The sequence below is a fragment of the Ostrinia furnacalis genome, unplaced genomic scaffold (assembly GCF_004193835.3).
Source record: "Ostrinia furnacalis isolate ACB-3 unplaced genomic scaffold, ASM419383v2 OfSCF0869, whole genome shotgun sequence".
NCBI lineage: Eukaryota > Metazoa > Arthropoda > Insecta > Lepidoptera > Crambidae > Ostrinia > Ostrinia furnacalis.
Genome location: NW_021131108.1, coordinates 46609 through 70520, shown reverse-complemented (window position 1 = coordinate 70520; position 23912 = coordinate 46609). Strand labels below are relative to the sequence as shown.

Here is a 23912-nt window from a genome sequence, read left to right as displayed (position 1 = left end):
AGTTGAAATTCGCACGTAAATCACGTCATACAATGCGCTCGTGTTCGCGCGTAGGATTCGCGGCGAATTGGCCCTTCTGTAGGCCTAAGATGCGCGCCGGGATAAGCGGTTATCACGCCATTTTATCGATTTTGCCCATACATTTTGACGTCGATAAAAGTTATCACGGCGCGCATCTTAGGCCTACTAGACAAGGCTAAAGTGATCACTAACCGTAAGTTGTTTTCGACCTCCCTGCGTAGGTCCACAGCAAACTTGACACGCTGCGCAAACGTCTCCGGATCATCCGCCTTGAACATCAGCCGGATGCGCGGGATACTACGTTAAAAACATTTTTACAACCAATTAGAGCAACCCTGAAGGGCAGCCTTACACGAACACAGAATATTGTAAGTGCAGTGACCAAAGAGATTACGAAACTGCCTAAAAACTGCACAATTCAATTTTTATTTTAGTTGATTCGTCGCTTTAAAAACTGACTAGTGGACTGACATTGTAAATTGGATAGATATGTTACGGTCAATGTGATAAATGTGAAAATTATGAATAATCGCCGGTTATTATGAATAATTACCTCATGATTTGGTAAAAGTGATTAATATGAGATCATTTATGTGTGTATAAAACTAAATAGGCGGCTTAGGGGTGGCCCAAGGGCCACCCCCGCCGCACCCTAACCTATTTTTCACTTTAAACCAAAACAATATGTTATGGGCGTTATGGCAAAGTAATGTTACGCAAGAAACAGTCCAAAGTCATTATGCCAAATTATATTAATATATTATGATATCAAAACGTTCAAAATGTGTGACTGTACACAGGCGCTGTACACGAGCCGGTGTTCTCTTTTATGATATTTGTTAGTATTAAGGTTGCATTATTAAATAATCACTGACAAATGTGATTAATTTATCACTTTTACCTCGACTGTCGGTAATAATTATTCATAATAACCGTAGATTATTCATAATTTTCAATTTATCACTTTAACCGTAACAGATACACAAGCTTAAATATAAATAAATAAATAAGCTTAGGTAATAACAAAACGCAACTTACTTGAATTTCCTTTTGGTTCCATCCAACGCCATCACTTCCCAAAGATCAGTTTCCTTGTCGTAACTGAACGCAGTCACGTTTGTCCACTGAAAAGTAAACAAAATGCTTTTTACTCAATAGTTTGCTTGCTGTGGGCTCAATACCCTGTTGTGATCATTTTCATAATGACTACGGGATTATTCCCACCTCTCGTTCCCACCGCTGCAACTCCTGTGCAGCCAGGATCTACAGCTTTTTTCATAATGACTGCTTGCTAGAGTAGTTACACAATGCAATAAATATTTGTGTCATCATCATCATCATCATCATCATTTCAGCCATAGGACGTCCACTGCTGAACATAGGCCTCCCCCAATGCTTTCAATGTTGATTGAAAAGTAGCAGGGAAAGCGAATGCCGATGTTCGACAAAATAGTCAAACAAAATTATTCATTAACTAGCTTTCTGCCCGCGGCTTCGCGCGCTGGACTACATTATCTACATATTTTACGGAACCCTATTTCTTTCCAAAATAAAATTTAGCCTATGTTACTTGTGGATAATGTAGCTTTCGAATGGTGAAAGAATTTTTAAAAACGGTCCAGTAGTTTTTGAGCCTATTCATTACAACCAAACAAACAAAGTTTTCCTCTTTATAATATTAGTGTATATACATAGGTAATATTATTATCATATGTCTCCTTTTCGTAATAGCATGTAGAGGCCGGAAGACGTAGCGTGGTAGACCGACGATCTGAAGGTCGCGGGAGGTGCCTGAATGCGAGCGGCGCAGGACCGGTCTTTGTGGAAATCCTTGGGGGAGGCCTTTGTCCAGCAGTGGACGTTTTTCGGCTGAAACGAACGATGTAGAGGTTCAAGATTATGGCTGGTTTTAGAGTCACGCTGACGCACGCTGACCGTCAGCGCTGACAGCCCAAATGTATGAAGCGTCAGCGCCGAGCGATCAGCGTCACTCAGGAACGTTCCCTTCAATTACATACATATTGATCTGTCAGCGCCGACGATCAGCGACCGCACTTTCTGAGTGACGCTGATCGCTCGGCGCCGACGCTTCATACAATTCGGCTGTGTCTGTCTGTCTGTCTGTTACGCTTTCCCGCTTAAACCTCGCAACCGATTTTGATGAAATTTGGCATAGAGATAGTTTGAGTCCCGGGAAAGAACATAGGATAGTTTTTATCCCGGTTTTTGAAACAGGGACGCGCGCGATAAAGTTTTTCTGTGACAGACAAAATTCCACGCGGGCGAAGCCGCGGGCGGAAAGCTAGTTAATGAATAATTTTGTTTGACTAAAACCCGCCTATACCCACCTCATACAAATTGTTGAGCATCTGTATCGTGTCCCCGGCGCCCTTGGCTGCCTTGCCCTCCTCCTTAGGGATGAAGGCCAGCCCGGGGCACGGGTACTGCTCACCCTCAATCATGCCCAGGGAGAGCCACTCTTCCGGGATGCTGTAACACCATTTTTTTTATATCCTTGGACATTTTACACTACCCTTCTAGTCCCAAACTAAGAAAAGCTTGTACTATGGGTACTAGACAGCGGTTATAAACATAGACGAGTTGCGAACTTTTTGTTTGGTTTTAGTGTAAGTATACAGCATAGATTAATAAAATGTTGTAATGATCAAGCCCCACTTCAGCTCAATTTAATGTTATTAGACACCACTATTGAAATATCAGTGATTTTGTTTACATATTTTCATCATATTAACCAACTTTTTTTTTTTTTTTTAAATAAACTGGCATTATAAAATACAAAATTTTGTATAATGCCCCTTTAACATGAAGCCCGATATTATAATCTGATGGATATGCAAATGTAAATAAATATATATCAGCTCATTTACTAACTTGGCAGAGAAAATACATACCGGCAATCAAAGTCGGTGTTATCAAAAATCTCCAGTTCCATCTTAGGGAACGGGCTGTATAACCCATAGTACTCCTGGTCGCTCAGCTGGAACTCAGACGGAGGGAGAAGCCAGTACGGTTGTATGCCTAGACCTTGCAGCATTTTCTAAAAAACAAATTAGACTTCAATACATAGTATGAAACAAAGTCGCTTCCCTCTGTCTGTCCCTATGTCCCTATGGATGATTTTCATGCAGTTTTTTTAATAGATAGTGACTCAAGAGGAAGGTTTTTAAGCATAATACATTGAACCTGTGCGATGCCAGGGCGGGTCAAGAAGTCATCAATAAAGCTGAAGTTTGTTTGGTTGAACATGCTAATTTCAGAAACTACTTACTGATCTGATTTGAAAAAATAATTTGTGTTAGATAGCTCTTTTGTCGAGGAAGACTAGGCTATTATTCAAACTGTTTTCAGTCGTTCCAAATCGTGGGCACATCTACACTCGCAAGCAAAAGTATGGAATCCCCCTATTTGTTTTAAACAACCTTAAGAACTAAATAGCTAATATAAGATACATAAAAGTGGTACTATTTTAAAGGTAAAATTATATACTTTAAACTATTACCACGGACAAGCATAGACATTCAGTTTGTAAAATCACATGGAACAGAACATCCTTGTGATTCCATACTTTCGCTAATAGTAATAGTTTGAACTGAACACTTTTTTATAATAAGTTTTTTCAAATAAACTTTTGTCATATACCTTGATATTAGCTGCAAGAAATTTCCTTCGCAAGCGCTCAATCTTCACGAGCCTTGGTAACTCCTTCGGCAGCACAATGCTGAGAAATTGTAGCTTCGGCACAAATGTCTCAAATGGAAATTGCTGAAAATCAACAAAATACATCCATGGTTATAATTTGTACATGAGTATAGTATCACTTTGTAATTTAGGTACAGTATTAAGCGATTATAATATCACAAGACTACAAATGCTCTATCAAATATTGTTCATTCGTCAGGAATAATATAATAAAGAATCTCAGACTGTATCAAGTTGTATTTTAATTTTAAAATCGATTAAAATGTTTCGCATAATATGACCGGAGCGAAATATGATAGCTTTACCGCCCAAATAGCGCGCGTAGATCTGCGCTTAAAGCATTCCAAGTTAATTGCACACGCGTATCAAACTGTGGGCTTACATTAATAAAGCCACTGTGGGTACCTATGTTCATAAACAGCATTGCGATCACAGCCAGTGCGCTCACCTGTTGATGTATAGCACTGAGGGGTGCTCGCGATGTTATATCGGAACATACCCTAAGTAATTAATGTAATTAAATCATCAAAAGCTGCTTACAACTTACAATGCTTTCATCCTCTCTGTACGTCGTCCACCGACCCGGCGGCAATAGAATCTTCGGTTTTTGAGGTTTCGGCAGTGAAACCAATGTCGGCGCCAGTTTATCCGTCTTAGCCTGAGGTAAATATATGAGAAAATACAGTTTCTATGCTTATTTGTCATATTTGAATGCAAAAAATAGTAAACTCAAGTTTTAAAAGTAATGCGCCAAAAATCCAAAACAATATTGTTTTTTTTTTTTTGTTTCAAAGTTGTCATTGTCAAATTAGTGTTGCCGCTTCCTACCTGTTCAATTGAATATACCTCAAATAATTGTAATGAAATATCGATGATTTTCGTTTTGTTCGTGTGGATATGATGCTGAACAAATACAGAACAAGATGGCTTTTTATTAACCCGGCGTCATTGAGGCAGGGTCAATATGACCCTGCAAGTTTTGCATACGAAAATTTGCTTAGAAATAATTGCCGCACACAACCGTCTGTCTCAGTAGCTGCAGCAAAGGATCACCCCTCCCCTTCACGTACCTCACTTCAGTCGTCCGTCGCCCGCGCAAGGAGCAACACGTGTGTAAACGTGCGACCGGGTAATTATGACCCAGCTCAACGGTGAGGTTGCTGTTTTGAGCCATATTTTTTTAAATGTTTTATTTAGTTTTACTTATTTACGATACTTTATTTTCCGATACTTGTCTAATATGGACCCGGAAGAACGTGAGCGTCGTCGAATCTTGGCGATACTGGAAGAATCCTCAGATAGTGACGAAAATGGACCTTATGCATATGATTTGGAAAATGAAAATGTTAGTGTTCGTAGCCAGGAAAGTGATACCGACCAAGAAGTAAGTGACAGTGAAGATGACATTCCATTCCAAAAATTACGTCAATCCAGTTTTTTTAATGTAATGGCTCCAAATGACGACAATTCTGAATCGTCAGACCTCGAAGTACGAGATCCCTTTTATAGCAGGAAAGATGGTACTACATGGTATAAAATTCTAATGATAGATAGCATAGATAGTATAGATTTGATTTAAGTATTATTTTTGTTAGAAACGATATTGCTTTTTGTTGATTAAAAGTTGAGTTACAGTTTTGTTGTATAATTAATAGTGTATAAGAAAAATGAAAAATAAAAATTATTGCATACATTACCAATGTGTTTTATTGCTGCTATTGATTATATTATACAGTATTTATAATAAATATTACATTTAAAATATTAAAANAAAATTACCTATCGATAGCTTACTTTATTCTGATGAATAAATGTCATTACAAGTTTTTCTCTAAAACTGATAATTTGGCTAGAAAAAAATATTTTCTATCCACGCAGTACGCCGGCAGCGTTCGGATCGGATATAATGACGTCATCGTCCCCGCGCCGGGCGGTCAGTGAACTTTTTTAGTAATTTGGCCATAACTTCGTCAATTTTTGTCGTAGAACAATAATTTTTGCACTGTGTATTAAGGATTTCTTAGCCCTATAAATCTGCATTCACAGCTAAAAATCGAAATGATCCTCATTGAATATACCTCAAATAATTGTAATGAAATATCGATGATTTTCGTTTTGTTCGTGTGGATATGATGCTGAACAAATACAGAACAAGATGGCTTTTTATTAATAAGGATATTTCAGAATCCAAAGCCATTTGGATTCGTATAAAATATTAATGAAATCAGATATTTTAAGCTGAATAAGATAAATAAATGTGGCAAAAACGCGTTCAAAGCTGGTGGCCGTTGGAGCAGCAGAATTCTTGTGTGGCGAATGGCGAAGGCGATCACGGGCCGGAAGACGTCGTGTGGGTAGGTCTCGCACTACGTGGACCATCTGGTGAAGGTCGTGGGAAGTATCTGGATGCTGGCAGCAGAGCAGGACGGTCGTTAATCCTTAGAGGATACCATTTTCCAGCAGTGGATATCAATTTGACTGAACTGAAACGAACGAACGAACTAAGATGAATAAAAACCTGTAGAATTAGTTTCATTCGTTTTCTTGCGCAAATATCCTTAGAAGGGTCTTCTTTTGACATATCGGAAACCAATTCGGAGTAGTATCCTCGTTTAGGAATGGAATCTCTTGTTGTATTGTCGTAAACCACATCATGCTGTCTTATTTTTTTCTTTTTACTATACATTATCAATAATTAACAACTTATTCGAATAATTATTAACATTAACTTATTTTTACTTTTGTATTAATAAAACAAATGTCACGTGTGACATTGTCAAGAATTCTCTTTTTAAAGCATTATTCAGTTTGATAAACAAAAAAGTTTACATTTATGTTCACATTCACATCAGTGGGTCTAGTCAAAATGCCATCGCAAACCAATATGAAGTTTTCACTAATGTCAGTCGCCGCGTCACCAGTAATTCGATTCGATCGGAAAATGGCAGCCAAAATGCACATTGAACCACCAACGACGCGGCGATATAAAAGTTCATTCAAAATCGAATAAAAGTTAAAAAATGTCTATGACTTTGCGATTGTTTTTTCTTTTTGTTATTTCAAGAATCGTTGAACCGATTTAGAAGAAATTTAGTAGGAACACAATAATTTGTGATCATGGCAAGGACATGGAGGGGAAGGGGGGGGGGTGCCAAAGATGCCAAACTCTCTCTTTGATGACATTACGGTATAAAGTTACAAATAACAACACCAACTACAAAGTACTTCTGCTTTAAAACTTGAAATCGAACCGCCCTTCCACCACTGTAACGCATTGTAACGTTTTTCAAGACCTCCTCTCCCCTCAGATTGCATTACGTAACACTAGAACGCCCCCTTAGCAACAAATACCACTTCTCACTTTAAAAAAACGCCATTTTTGTTTTCACCCACCAGAATGGGTGATAATGGGTAAAAACCGGGTTTTTACCCAAATCACCCAGTTTTAACCCAATCGGGTGAAATGGGTTTTTACCCACTACCCATCTCTATTGCACCATCTTAGTTTAACTTTGACAAACGTCTAAAATCTGTCAAACTCCATACAAAAAACACCGGTTAACGTCATAATTACGGTCAAAGTTAGGTGGTGCAACTCACCCTATTGGTTTTCGATATAATCGAAGCTTATCACCGGTATTTTAGTAATCGCAATGAAAATGGCGGGTGTTGCGATTCGATTCGATTTTGATTGAGTCTTAAGTGCATGTTGGCTAAGCCTTTGTATGGGAAATTTCAATCCAGTCTTTCGATTATCGATAGGTAGGGCTTTGCGATTCGATTTTTTGCCGTTTGACTAAGCCTTTTTTGTTATCGACCTCTTTTGCGATTTGTTTGTTTGTTTGCGACTGGTTTGCGATGGGTTTGCGATTTTAAAGTGCGTTTTGACTAGACCCACAGTTATACTCTCTTGTGCTCTAATCATAAAGTTAATGCTCTAATCTGTGATTCACGTCCCTACTATATCATAGACTAAAGGTCAGAGAGAAGAGAATGCACCATAGACATTTTGAGATGTCAAGTTGCAACAACTGACACAACATGTCACATTCCTCTTTTTCGTCGCTTGGTTTTGGTTGTTGGTTGTGCTTCTGTGTTCTTTTTTCTTTGTGTATAACCAAATGTTGTCTATTTTGGTATATTTGGATGTTTAATTCGTTGGTTTACCATGAAATAATCATGACTTAGATACTTACCTTGTTTTTAAGTAATTTGATTTGTTGATTTCGATTTTCGTCGTTGTTTTGATGTAGTCATATCGTCTCGTCTCTCATGTGTAATTTCAAGTCGTATTTGCTAACCCCATTGTCCCCTGTACGGTTCATTTATGTGTTCTATTCATGTCTGTAGCTAAAGTACAATAAATAAGTTAATTTTCCACAAACCGCAGGTCGGAAGGTGGGAACAGTAAAACGTTATAGGTGGAACAGTATATGATATACTGTATATCTCTTGTTTATTGTATTGGGATTGATATGGAAACGCAGGACGCTACTCAAGTTACGCTCTGTTCATTCATAGAGTTAAAATGTGTACCTACATCCCCATTTAAATGAATTTTTCTACAGGCAGCAGTATTTTCGTTAGATCTTTTGAATAACTAGTTATTTGATGTATCAAACTTTCGATAAATATGTTCTCAAAGTTAAACATACTCTAATCAAATGGCATCTTACAATGAAAATGAATCTTTGCTACATAATGTAGAACTTCACTTCGACATTGGCTAAGATGGAAACACAATAGCTATAGAGAAGAAAAAGAATTTCACTTAGTTTCCACACACATCTCGTATACTTTGGGTATTTGTCTATTGTAGTTAATTTTTTGTGTCTTACTGAAAACAGTAACTTGTTTTGTAGTACACAGCGTTGTTTTAACTTTGTCTGATTTGACCAGTTAACGCATCTTCAAGTATTGATGTACCTATTTACATATTATGTGTAAATCAAAGTTGTGTCATTCATACATAACTCAGTCCGTCAGTTTTAACCTGAACTATGTTGATTACCTGTGTTTCAGGTGAGAAAATAAGTACTTACTGTGTTTTTGGTTGATAATGTTATAATGAAACAAAATAATTTACTTTTAAGAAACAAACATGGTACAGAGGGTGATTAATATAATTTTAATGCCCAACATGTTTTGTATAGGTATGACATGATCTGAACAGTTAGATTGAATGATATGAATCCGTCATAGACAAGATTGAATGATATGAATCCGTCATAGACAATATGGGAACTTTTGTATGGACCATGGCTAGCATAGCCATTTGAGTTCTAATGTTATTATCCCTTATTCCACATATCCCTACTGAGATATCCCCACTGTTAGGGATACTAGGTTTTTTTTCAATTATAGCTACCGGTAGGGTTATATGGAATCTTTTGCTCCACATATCTCAACCGATTTGCACCGGTAGGGATAGTTGGATTTTTATATCCATTTATCACTGCCAATAGGGATAATTAATAGGAACCAAAGAACTATTAATTATTGAGCTTGTGCTATTTTAAGTGTTAGCCACTGTTTCTTCAGCTTTTATGAATTCAGAATTTAAAATTTGGCATTGCTTCCAAATTAAAATTTTGGTAAGTAATTTTATCAACATATCCCTTAATTATCAATCAAAATGTATTGCATGTCCCTTAAATGTTCAATTATGCAATAAAATTTCATTTTTTTTTTAAACAAAGCAATGCAGCTTCAGTAGTTCGGCATAAGTTTATGGATGGATAAGTTAAAGAATGTTTGTCTTTCTACCACTCTTTCAGACTTGCATATTTGTAGATTGGGTTATCTACAACAACTTTTTCTTGAAGAAGGGCATGTTTTGCAATCATTGCCTTTTAATAGCCTATAGGCTAAATATCCATTGAAAAATACCAGAGGCTGTCAGCCAATTCTGATTCTGTTTCTTTGTCTACATCGTCAGGAATGATTAGGGTGGGGCTGATGCTTCTTATTTTTGTAAGATTGTATTTTTTGTTGCAATGTTTTTGTCCTTTTGTTAGATTCCGGAGGTTTGATGAGGAGGTATGTCACCTGCTGAATGACATCTTTGCCCAGCTTAGACACGATGATGTTAAACCGTGTCTCGACGTTCACTTTTTATGGCAGAATGACTGACTCTGCACGGATGAACCAGACTAGGTTGGTCGGTCCAGAACTCAGGAATTCTGGAGCTCACTGATAACACTGACACTTCGCTATCCTCAGCCTTTCTGCTGGCTGCTGGCATTGTGCTCGTAGATGGCGGTGGTTGTGGAATCGGCTGAGTTTTGGTGGTTTGCGGATACATTGTCGACTTTTGCGTGGCTCGGGGTCACCAGTGTCAGGACTGGATGTCGGCCGTGAACGTGGGATAATAAATGATGCACGTCGTATTTAGTAAATTCCGGTTTATTGGCGCAGCGCCCGATCAATGCGCCTGCGCCTCCACAACCGACTCCTACATATCGAGAATAACNCCCATTACACATACATAGATAGGTGGTACACATTACATCGTACTAGGTAATACGACCCCTCAATAGCATCCAATGTGGGCCTATCTTTATTTTGAATTAGCTCGACATGTTCATTTTTGGTCAAAAGGCTATGCAGCCGAAAGGCCAAGTTTGGCTATGTAGAAGCCTTCCCCTGTAATATTTGTTGGTGTATGAGTAGAGGTGTGTTTCGTTTACCTCCACAATATCGTACCGAATTTCGGAATCACATAACTTAACACTAGGGTGCTCGCGTTCCTAAATACTCATAGACTATGAGTCATAGTGCTCGCGCCCCTAAATACTCCTGAGTGCTCGCGCAGGACGGGACACATTAATGATATGGGTTTATTTTTGCTAATCTTATTTAGTACAAGTAAAACAAGTTATAATATTGAAAATAAAATATATTTCTTAACAAATTTATTTAACAAAAAAAAGGAAATTCTTTAATGAACTCTAATATAAACCAAAAGATAAACAGAAGTCATGGAGCTCCATAGGCTGCAGGATGTTCGGTATGCCGTTTTCAGATCAAAAAGTTGACAAATGAAAAATGAGGTGCGATTTGTGACCGTCAACAAACAGGAGTATCGGTTTTTCGATGCCTTCTTCAATCAGCCATGAATTGAAGACGTTAGCCACATACTCGAAGAATGTTTCACTGCACATCCAACCAGACTCCAACCAAACCAACACGCTCTCTTGCATATTCTATTGCACTCCTATCAGAATCTACAAATATTTTTGCTACTTGTTATCATATTTTTTCTTTTTTTTTTGTGATGCTGGTAACTGTACCCAGTACCCAGTGCTCATCTGATTTATTTGATAATTGTTATTTAGGGTTGGGCATAGTTTACATTACGTCTTACGTTTAGGAAATATATTTTCTCTTCACTTGGTGGCTCTTGGGATGACATATTAGGGCCCAAAACTCGTTTCAGAATCGACCAGTTGATCCTGGGCCTTAATGTCAAACATCCGAACGCCTCTTTGTTCGTAACATATTTGAGCACGTTACTGTTGTGGTTATCTACTTGGATATTTGTAGGATAAATGCGTAGAGCTTTTTCAAGCTCAAACCCACTTTTTCAAGCTCAAACTTGTAGAAACTTTAGACAGGAGTATTGATAAATGTTCACTGTTTAGCTCCCCAACTCGCAAAGCATACAAGATTTGAGTAAATGTCGTATTTCCCCTCTGGCGCATGTTTTAGGTGAGTTCTACCAGTGAGAATATCCGCCATTTGAGTTGGAGTTGCTGGCCTCATGTGCTCCGGCTGTTGAAAAAACTTGTTGCCCACGTACTGGCGGTAACTGCATAAGGTTAAGAGAATAACATCTATTTCACCAAATGGTTCGTTAGTTTTTCAGTTGACGTATCGTTTACGTCGTCAATCATGCACAGCATTTCATAAGGTACCATGGATATTTCGTCTATGAACATAAATTCCACATGTTGCTATTGGGAATACCTGTGATTGATCGACATTAATAGCTTGACGTGCTTAATCGAATTGGTCTTGGCTTGTTCAGGAAAATCTGCGTCACAGTTTTCAAAATTGTTTGTGAAGATTGGTGATTCTTCAAGAATCTGGAAAGCATTACCTGATTGAAAGCAATTTCAAGCTGCACTGCACTGAAATAAATGCAGACCTGCTGAAAGCCGGCTTCCACCACCGTTATGCCAGTAGCTGCCACCACTCCAATTATTTGCAGAACTGTTTTCTAGATCAGGCAACGACGATTGAAGGTCCACCACCAGTACCGGTTGCAACTCTATTTATTTTTGCCTGCTTTCTTTTTAGTTTTATTTTTATAATCACTCCATACCTTTCTCTGCTTTGTCAACAGAGTTTGCTAATCAATTTATACAGAGTTGTCTAATGAATGTCCATGTAGATCTTAAGAACGTTTGATTGTAACAATCCTTGTGATATTTGATCTTTTCTGAGAAATATTGTGGTTTCCCAACAGATTTTTTGTTAGGTACTAAAGTCTCAAATTCTCTCAGATTTTTTTCTGCAACTTGGCAAATTTTTGAAGGCTTAGTAAGCCCTCTCGTCTTTGACCCAAGAGGCATCATGTTAACACATCCTTCTAGAGCTTGCAGACATTTCCAACAAGTTCACAACGCACCAAAACAAATCCTATAGATCCGAGACTGACTCTGAGCGTAGGCCTGCGTAATGATGCTCCAGGTGTCCCTTTTACAGTATTTAATATTGGAGTCATCATTGTCATCCTTAATGGATATCCGCTATCACCTTAAATATTTTAAAAATATCAATAATGTTTGCAAATGATTTTAAAATTAACCTCTTCATTCTTGAACGTCAATATACAGGGTGGGCCATGAATTAGTTAACATTTGAAAAAATCGTATAAAAAAAACCATTTAACATATTTTAGAAATTGTTTATTTACGAGAAAGCTAATTAGTTGTAATTTATTTTTTAAAAATTATTTCGTCTAAATGACCACCGTTTCGGTTTTTGCACTCATCTAAGCGAGTCCTGAAGTTTTCAAATACTCTTCTGCAAAGAGACCGCGAGATCGCCGACATCTCTTCGATGATTTTTTCTTTAAGTTGACGCAGTGTATTCGGTTTATCAATGTAGACACGACTCTTTAAATAACCCCATAAAAAGNTTTATCTTTGTTCTCTCACTAGTTTTCAAAGTGTGCGTCACGTCACGCGGCTATTGATTGGCCATAAGGCACGCCTTCTGGCCAATCACAGCACTTTTAAGCCGGTTGCACATGTTGTCGTAGACTCTCAGTCGCTTTGTTTTTACACAGTTGAATGTGTGTGTGGGAGCTGTGGTGGGGGAAATGTGGGGACACTGGTTCTCGTTGTAGTTACGCGCGACTTCATATCTATTCTCTTTCTATGATCTGAGAGAATAACACATACAATAGGCTAGTTGCCTAAAAAAATTTTTTTAGTCCGTAATGTTTAATATCAAAAAATATTGGACACGTAGTCAGATTTCGGGAGCGGGGTGGAAGCTTTTTAAAAAGGATTATATTTAATTAAACTAAGTGATCACGTCCTCGCCGAGTTGGAGGCGATTTAATAATGATTTAATATTGTGGCCGATCGCAGTCGTCCAGTACGGTGTTTACAATTTAGTTCTGCTGACACATCTATTATGTGAATAACAATTCTACGAATGNTACGCTTTTTATGTGGCTGCCGCGCTAGTCGAAAGCACATGCGCGTATCAGGATGTCGGGCTACCAATTCGAAGATGATAGTAGAACTCACTCATGAACTATGATACTAAATTGGCATGAAAAAAAATGAATGTGTGTCCGGCTTTTAGGGTAAAATGTCCGGCCAAATTAAGCACCGAGTCCGACTTTTGTGTTTTTGGACCTGGCAACCCTATTCGGGCCTCGACTGACGTAGCTTATGCCACGCAGGTGCTTTCATGCTGGCCTGAATTGACGTGCTGATTTATAACAGGGATGTTAAGGATATGAAGTTTCAGTTATGGATACGGTTACGGATATTAAAATAATACTATACCGGTTACGGTTACGGATATGAAATCATTTCGGATTATCCGGTGGTTATTCTCAGCATGTCATGTCTTAAACTGTAGACGTCTCTCTCTCTCTCTCTCTAGTGATATGGAGGAATAAAATATTTGAATGGACCGCAATTTCCAGTTTAAACGAGTTATTAATGTCACGCGCGTGTTAACTGGTCCACTCCAGGAGAGCCCCCGATGACCCACAGGTTGTCGGTTGGTTGGCGGGTAAGGTCAAGTGCAGAGGTTGAATCGGGGGCCAATTACCCCCTCCACTACATCGAATTGGGTTACAACGGGATAATACGCAGTTCTTTGAAACGGACAGATTTGTACGCCTTTTTAAAGGAGCTGAAGGAATTAGAGAAATCGTAGTTTGTAAGAAAATATCGTGAGAATTTTGCTCTTCCTTTGTAGGTACTCATGTTACTTGTAATAAGAAATCGTAAACTAAGCATACTCGTAGGTACGAGTATGCTTAGTTTACGATTTCTTAGAAGGTTCTATGTAATTATCTTGCATTTTCGTAACATTCATCACTACAGTACATAGTATAAATCAAAGTCGCTTTCAGCTGTCTGTCTCTATGTTTGCTTAGATCTTTAGAACTACACAACGGATTTTTCCATTGCAACCGTGCAAAGCCGGGGCGGGCCGCTTGTNAACTTAACAACTTTAATAATTTTTACTTTACACAATAAACTTATTTAATTTAATTCAATATTCAATTTATTTACTTTATTTCACTTTATTTACTTTATTTCAATTTATTTACTTTATTTCAATTTATTTTCTTTACTTTGTTTCAATATTTAATTCACTTAAATCTAAACGAAAAGTGTTAACGATAAAGTTTTATGACGAAAACACAAAATGCGATACCCTGGGAGAAGTTCTATCCCGGAGTAGCAATATTTCCCTACGATTTAAAAAGCATGAAAAATACACAGAGGATAAGGAGTGGAAGGATTGGCGAAAAGTTCTACTCACCAACCGACCGTTCTCTGCATACTCGTTCCACCCGTACTTCGATGACAAANAGGATTTGGAATGGAAACAATAAATGCTAATATAAGTACTGAATCATTGTGTCCTGTAAGCATTCTATCAACGACTATTGTGCGAATCGAATGTGATGTAGTTAGTGGATCATTTGTAAACGGGAAAGCTAGTCACATAATTTATGAATTCGTACCTAATGTACCACCTGGTTATCGAATAATTGAAATACCTACAAATTTAATTTATTTTCCTGTCAACCAAAGTTCTATAGTGACTATCAATATAAGACTATTGGACGCTGAGAACAAAGAGATTAACTTAAGGGGTGAAGAAGTACAGCTATATTTACATTTCAGAAAAAAATGATTAATTTCAATAAAAGCTCTTCTACATTGAGTACTTCAGTCAGTTCTAAAAGAACATTTCACAAAGACAGACCGCTTCAGCTAAAAAAGAAGCTAACCAAGACCAATAAAGAATTTCTGAAGTTAATTGGTTTGATAAAATGAATATTTTAAATATATCTCAACAAACATCGTACGATAACAGCATTGAAAGTTTCGAATATCATTCGTACAAACCATATGTGACAAGTTTCAACAAGAACGATGAAATACGAATACCTATCAACCAACAAGACTTGTACGTGCTACCTTCACTTAGTAGTCTATATATTGAAGGAAAAGTTATTGTGTATAACACCACCACCAAAGAAAAAGTATCAAATGTACACTTCGTGAATAATCCAGCCCTATTTCTCTTCCAAGATATTAGATATGAACTAAATGGAGTAGAAATAGACAAAATTAAGAATGCCGGTATTACAACAACAATGAAATCTTACCTATCGTTAAATGACAATGAATCTAAATGTGGTCGAGTTTGGGGCTGGTCAACCTCAGGAACAAACAATGCCAGCGGTGGAACATTTTCTGCATCTATACCGTTAAATAAGATACTAGGATTTGCTGAAGACTATGAGAAAATTATTATTAACTGTAAACATGAGTTAGTGTTACTAAGAAGTAACACTAATCTTAATGCGGTGAAGTTAAATGCAGGCGAAGTTGTGGATGACATTATAATCAATAAAATTATATGGCGAGTTCCACACATCAAAGTTTCGGACCGTGAAAGGATTAACCTANGAAACGAACGAACGAACGACATAAAATAGAAATGACATAAGTAATTTTCCTTTGTCTCCTTTTATACTTATTTTTCCATAAACAGCGGGAAAAGTCCCCGAATCGGTAACCCTTTCTGTCTTAAGGTTCAACGAACTTGAGCAGAAATCAAAGCCAAGCTTGAAATATCGCTTCCAAGGAAACATATTAAGTTCAAACACTCTCATAAATCAAGCGTTATAAGACAAACTAGAACTTAAAGCTATTGAAATTACGACCTTAATAAGTCTTGTCTACACTGTTTAATTAATATTTTAGCGTTTACAGTAGGTAGTCAATGTCTGCCTAGTAAGATTGAGAACAGATTTTTTTGCATCTAGGCCTATGATATTTTTGAAGTGACAGTGAAAAATTTTTCACATTAGGTTTTCTGAAATTTTTCACATTAGGAAACTTTAAAAGTACCTTCATAGACCACATCAAGTAAAACAATGTGGTAATCTTTATAAGTGTTAAATTCTAGGGCCAAGTCGCCTATTCTCTAGCAACACTAGCAAAACATAGCTCGCAGGGCCCGAAGACGTATAGGTGGACCGACGGTCTGGTGAAGGTCGCGGGAGGTGCCTGGATGCAGGCGGCGCAGGACTGGTCATTGTGGAAATCCTTGGGAGAAGCCATTGTCCAGCAGTGGACGACATTTGGCTGAAACGAACGAACGAACGACCTACAACACGGAAAGTCGTTTTGATAAAAAAAAGAATTTTGAAAATCAGTCCACAATTGACGAATTAATCGGTGAACATACATAGAAAAAAAAATACATACAGTCGAACATATAACCTCCTCCTTTTTTGAAGTCGGTTAAAAATGATACTTCTATCTTCTAAAATGTATAGCCTGATAACTCATCAGGCTGTCCAAACTATAAATAAAATGTGACTATGTACTATGTATGTATTTTCATCACCTAATGCATGGTGGACACTCGTGCAGAAATGTTGCAATCGTGCAATCGCTTTTAACTAAAAGCGAGGCACTAGAGGGCGGTAGTGATGTCCCTCAAATGGTAAAGGGAATTATATCGATAATGCTTTTTAATTAATGGCCACCTTATGAGTTCGACATAGAGCATATTCGTCATATGAATAAATAGTAAAGTTTCATCCCAAAGTTATTTTGATGGTCTGCTTCGCACAAAACCTTTTCTATGTAGATATGTTTAATTAGATACAGCTTAGATTCTAGGGAATGAGGGTCTTAATGAAATACCTCCACAATCAAGGAGTTAGGTTCTGGCAACTTGAGAGGTATTATTGTAATAACCCTTCTAGTTATACAATCATTATCATTTTGAAATTAGCATACCGTTTATGTATGTATGTTGTCCCAAAGTGGTGGTAGGGCCAGCTATTTTTGGAACGTGTACAAGCGCCCTGGAAAGGGCCTAAGCCTACTGAATAAATAAGTTATTTGGCCAACAGTTCCTATGATCGTTCCCGACAGGGTTATAACCACCATCGATAGCTCGATAGCTGATCTTATAAGCTGGCTGGCTTTAAAGACTATCGATATTATTTGGAACAGCTCTACACTAGGAGGTTATTTCTACCTCCTTTTTTTCAAACTTAATTGCATACTTGCATACAGAGTAAGGGAGATGTGGTGCATTTTGCAAAATCGTATGCAAATGTTTGTCCTCAATCTTGTAGTGGATTTACGGATTGTTTGTTTAGTTTGAAGCTTATTTATTTGCTCCATTTTATGTGCTTTTTATTTGATGAATAAATCTTGAAAATAGTCAGTGGATAAAATAATCAAATTTAAAATATGGATTCAGCAGAACGTTTAAAATTACTAGTTACATAGTTCGTCTTGTTAGTAAATCCCAACAGTTAAACGTGATATGCTTGCGTTAGGATAGTTACTTAGTTTACTACGATAGTCTAGAATAAGACGGACATTGATTCAGTGACGAAACTAACTAATATTTTTAGAAGAGCATCCGCTCTTCTAAAAAAAATTAAAAAGATAGTAACTTAGTATCCACTAAGTTACTATCTTTTTAATTTTTTTTTAATATTCGGTAGAGCAGAAAACATATCTGATGATTAGATACACATTTATCAAAAAAATAGCATCTACTACAATAACGTACCATGTCACATAGCTTGATGTGCCGTCTTCATAATAATAATTAATCTGTTACTCTATGAAACCAATAAAGTAACACCCTATTTTAATCCACCGCAGATAAAGTTGCTAAATCACAGACAAAGTAAGCTTGGAAAATTGTAGATAAGTTACCTTTTATCCAACTATAGGTACTAGCCGCAACACTTTCAATTTGCTCATTGTCTCTGGCTTTTATTTATTGTCCCTTTGTCACCGGTGTTCACTTGCAAATGAACAGCATTGCTTATTTAAATCGAAAAGATTTAACTTAAAAACTACTCTGGGGAAACAGTTTTACAGCTTTTATACGACTGTACGATGTACAGTGTACATTTTACTGGATGATTCATTGTAAGCATTAATAATGTAAAGTAGTTCGCACGACTGTATTTATTTCATAGAGTAGTATAACGCAGACAGCATATCAGACTGTAATTTTTTGTAACGAATTAGCTGTAACTATCTAAAAAAAAAACTAAGGCTGGATTGTGTACCATCATATTTTGACTATTAACAAACGTCAAAAGTCTGGCAAACTCCATACAAAAAACACCGGTTAAAGTTGTAGTTACTGTAAAGTAAGATGGTGCAACTCAGTCTTAGTCAAATATATGTCAAGTTTACCATTTTCATAGCGCCATACAGTTAGAACAGTTCGAATCCTATTACAGGACTTTAATGCCCGTTTTCACCATCAATCCCTAATTTTTAAGTGACCCCTATGGTAACACATACCAGGAATTTTGTTTTCATAGGGGTCGCTTAAAAATTAGGAATTGATGGTGAAAACGGGCATAAGTGTGTAAGTAACTAACTTTTGCACGCACTTACCTATGTTAAATGAACAAATTATTTTACAAAGCTATTTTAGGGCTACTGAGCCTACCGTTATAACTGTCCTAGCTCTATTGAAGCCAATATAGCACCAATAAGTATCACAGACGGCTAATGGATTCACTAGTGCGAAAACACAAAGGACCTTTCATTTACGTCTCAGAACTAGATTTCTAAGCCATTATAATAAACAATGTAGGTACATTATAAATGCGAAAGAAACTATCTGTCTGTTGTTTTCTTTGAAATTTTCAATGAGATGCCTTCTTGAATTTTCATGATGTTGGTAAAAAAGGTCCATAAAGACATCGGATTTCCGATCTGAAAGTGGTTCCCACTTCTAGCATTAGTAATTACTCGTTTTAGTGGGAATATTATTAATTGTCCATTACAAATCACGTACAGAAGTCGGTGGAAGGTTGAAGAGGAGTCCTATGTTCTAAGATGAACCCCAAAGGCTACTATAGATAGATAGAAAGAAATCACTTACACTAATAATAATTATTGTCCTGTAAAATTAGGTTTTTGGTTATAAGAAGGCAGAGCCGCGGGAAAAAGCTCGTATTTATAAGCTTTTTCGACTCAAGCCTACGAAATACCGACCGTGAGATTACCAGTGATTGAGTATCGATAAGTCCTTCGCGATGTTTTGGAAAATATCTGGTTAAGGTGGAATCGATACTAATATTATAAACGAAGGCTTGTGAAGATGTATGGATGTTTGTTACTTTTAAAAATACAATGAATATTTACGAGAGATTTAAATTAAACAAGGAAGTTCTTAACATATTGAGCTTCCTCGTGGTAAGCCAAATATGCTTGTTTTACGCGTGGGTTCACAACAATAGTCGAGCGGCGGCGGGAATCGAACCCGCGTTCCTCGGATCAATTAGGTATCATAAATCACAAACAACAAAATTTAATTTAACAAAAAGTCTTCTTATTAATCCTACTAATATTATAAATGTGAAAGTTTGGATGTCTGGATGACTGGATGAATGCTTGTTACTCTTTCACGCAAAAACTACTGAACGGATTTTGATGAAACTTTACAGTATTATTCTTTATAACCCAGAATAAATAGGCTATAATTTATGACGATCTGTGACAAATTAAATTTCACGCGGGTGGTGCAGCGGGCAAAAGTTAGTATTAAATACTGTAGCACCTTATGTTACTTGTAACAAGTCCTATTTTGCAACAACAGTCCGATGAGCTGTCATCTGTACTCTGAACAACACAGTTTGAATAAATCCACCCGAGCGAAACCGTAGGCAGGAGCTAGTCTACTGAATAAAGCAGATTAGGCAATTAGGCATCTGTCACGGTTGCTTAGGGTAGAGGTTGCTTTGTTCTATATACTCTGGTTTGTAGGACATTTTCGGTTTCAATTACCCTGATTGTTATTGAGTAACCTTTTAGCTGTATGAAGGTGACTTCAGGAGCGTTGTGTAATAGACTAATAGGCAGTACCTTCTATGCTAATGATTGAAACATAGAGCATTAAATTTTTAACGGGCTCTAATATAAAAAAAAATTAAGCTATGTAACATCATATTATGTAGGTGTTAATTAGGTATATAGGGGTAGGTGTGAGATACAAGACACCTTTGCTTTAATAAATCTGTTTAAATAGTATAGATCATAATGATCTGAAATAAATTACTATTTATTTCTTGTTATTTATAAAAAAACCTAATACAACAAAACACCATAGTTAGATTTCACCAAGTTGAAATTGTGGCATTAAATTATCCCTTTATTATTTTTTAATTCATTTAAAGATGAAAAAAAGGGTATAGCTAGCAAATAATATAGCTCAAATGTAGAGTTGATGTCCTAGGTGCCTAAAATCGCCACCCATTAAGCTATCGATCCAATTAAGCCATGTCAGACGCTCTTAAATGTCAGCTAACCAGCTCAAAAAGTCTGACATCATTGTTGTGACGTATTTGTTACAATCCACACGATACAATAGAAGTAGAAGACAACAAAAACATATGAAAAATATACGTACCTATTTAAGAAATCTTACGTATCGTGAGGTTGTGAACTCGTTAATTAAATAATTTACATCGAATTATTCGACTCTGAAAGTTTCGCAATGAATTATTCAAATGTCTACTATTGAAAACATCATTTAAATTCCCACCCTAGCTGAAGCGTGAGTATCTAATAGATACCTAGTGTGGGTTTACTAGACTTCAAAGTATCTAGACTAGACAGGCTTTTCAGAATAAAGGTCATAGCAGACTTATTAATTGAAGGGATCAACCCGTATCGCCTTTTGCGAGCTGTCATCACCTTTCGCGCATTGTCAACCGCGCGGCGAGGCGTTTACGTTACGGTGCGGATAAGTGTGCGTTGCAGTATGGAGTTTCATACAAAGAATACTGAACGTATCGAGTTGATACGGTTACGACGATCCCTTTCGGGGTTGATAAGTGCTACGTCCATAAACATTGTGTTACAGGCATAAAAAGTAATTTATTTTTGCTATCAGGCTTTTTAATTAAAAAGCTCTTTTACTTGTCCCAGTTAACCCTTTTCACTGTTTAAAGTCTTAAAAATCATATATTTTTTGTAATCAGGCTTTTTAAAAGCGCTTTTACACGGCCCAGTTAAGCCCTATCACTGCTCCAGGACAATAATATGGGCCAATGCTGCAAAGAAGTAGCGCAAGAAACTCGGTCACTATTGTGAGCTCTATTTTCAAAGGTTTACAAAAGAATTATCGTATTCAATACTTACATTTTTATCTTGAAATTAAATACTACATAATTATTATTATAGATCTTTTCATCCACAAAGACGCGCCCCACCACTTTTTGGTCGAGGGAAGCGCGGTGTGCGTGTGCACTCATGAATAATTATGCTCACGCACACTACAATAATGATGCTAGGATTGCCCCGCGCTTCCCTCGACCAAAAAGTGGTGGGGCGCGTCTTCGAGGATGAAACGATCTATAGTAGGTATCTCTCGTAACTTTATCTAAGAATGAATGATTGAATGAAGTTTGCGACAGCAACCACATCTTTTAGCAATCAATCTTTTACGCCAGAATAGCCTGTCTAACGCTACATAGGTCTTCGAAGTTCACTGAAACGTCGTCCCGAACGTGTCGCGACGGGTCAACGACCCCAATTACACGTTTCCAGATAATCCAGGGATAAGCGACGTCTAGATTGACCACTTGTGTGGAGTTCTACTCGAGATGGGAATTTGGAATTCGAAGTTTGAAATTTCGTTCGAAATTGAAAAGTTTAGGTTTACAATAAAAAGGTTTGTTTTAGGAAAATAAAGTGACATTCTTTTGTTGAATATAGGAAAACTCAAAGATGTAGCATAATAAAAGTCATTTATTTTCTGCAAATGAGCTTTTAAGAAGCGCTATTATTACACGCTTCAGTATTACTTTAATCCTACTACTGCTTTGGGACAATAAATGGATGTATTAGTACTAGAGTAAGTACTATGAGCACTATTATTACCTACTTAAGTATGCAATTTGCTTGTGCTGCAAAACTTGTGACTTAGTCGTTTCAGCCCACACAAAAGAATAAAAAATCTTCAATAAATAATTTATTTCGCATCGCATGACTAATAACTATAAGTACTTACTTATAAAAACTAAAACAATTTGTAGTAGCTGACAGGAAACTAACCAATTACTTGGCTATACAGGTACTTTGATTGCAATTATTTCAATTACAGTACAACAGTATTTTTTAGATTAGCCTACCAACTAAATTGGGTAATTTCCTTCCATTTTAGAGCAATTCGTGTCGCAATTATTTATTCATTCTTGTATAAATAGCAGTTTAAGTAGGTTTTTATTTTCGTCTTTGCATTTATTTAGACATAGCTTTTGCCCGCGGATTCACCGCATGAAATTTAGTTTGTCACATATCGTCATAAATTATAGCCTATATGTTATTCAGGGTTATAAACAATAATACTGTAAAGTTTCAATAAAATCCGTTCAGCAGTTTTTGCGTGAAAGAGCAACAAACATCCACACAAACTTTCGCATTTATAATACATATTAGTAGGTACGATTTTTTATTTTCTGTTAAACATTTCAAAGAAACTCTGTATCTGTTTTCGTTTTGAACCAATTTCAATTAATTTTGGAGAGTATTGTTCGTTCGTTTCAGCCAAATGCTGGAAAAAGGCTCAAGGATTTTCACAAAGACCGGTCCTGCACCGCTCGCATCCAGGTACCTCCCGTGACCTTCACCAGATCGTCGGTCCACCTAGCGGGACGCCTGCCCACACTATGTCTTCTGGCTCGTGGTCGCCACTCGAGAACTTTTCTGCCCCAGCGGCCATCAGCTCTACGAGCTATGTGCCCCGCCCACTACCACTTGATTTGGAGAGTAGGTATACATACGACAAAACATTAAAACTAGACGCTGTGGCATATTAATAATATTAATACACATTATGTACTCGTAATAGGTTCGATCCACTCTTGTTACAGAGTTTTGGGCTGACACTGTGTAGGTTTGTTGTCGACACGACAAGAAGAAGAAGATTGGTTCGATTTAGCAACAAAAACATCTCCGGCAGAATGAAACTGTCTCAATTTAAATTGAAGTCCGCCTACCCTCTGAAATGTTACAAAATTTCCAATCCCACCTAAAATCCTTACCTTTTCCTTAAGTTACGGAGCCATTCTTTAAAGACAGGACGTTTCATTGCCTGAGATAAACGCGACAATAAATTGGCTCAATTATTACACCCGAATTAAAGGAGGGTAAGTTATACCCCCCTTTTTAAGGGGAAATCCACTGCAGAAGCTACGGAAAGTCATCAGTTTCCATCAGGTGAGATGCAGGCCAAGAACTTTCTTGCTATGGTTAAAAAAAGAAAAACTTACGGTCTTTGAATTCACAACGAATATAACGATGTTGAAGCGATTTATAAACGTATCAAAGTTCATTAAAATAGATATCAGGACATGTTTAACCTTGTTCTAGCAAACAGTTATAAAAGAAAGT

General features: G+C 37.1%; 1 protein-coding gene across 1 annotated transcript; it reads right to left on the bottom strand.

The window, feature by feature from the left end:
• Positions 1 to 1055: 1055 nt before the first annotated feature.
• On the bottom strand, positions 1056 to 6414 carry LOC114350370 (dynein heavy chain 1, axonemal-like). The gene is made up of 6 exons (XM_028301147.1): positions 6260 to 6414; positions 4289 to 4399; positions 3682 to 3804; positions 2934 to 3079; positions 2370 to 2511; positions 1056 to 1145 (listed from the first exon to the last, which is right to left on the bottom strand). The coding sequence occupies exons 1-6, from the start codon at positions 6320 to 6322 to the stop codon at positions 1056 to 1058; spliced, it is 675 nt and encodes a 224-aa protein (XP_028156948.1). The 5' UTR covers positions 6323 to 6414.
• Between the last annotated feature and the right edge of the window lie 17498 nt (positions 6415 to 23912).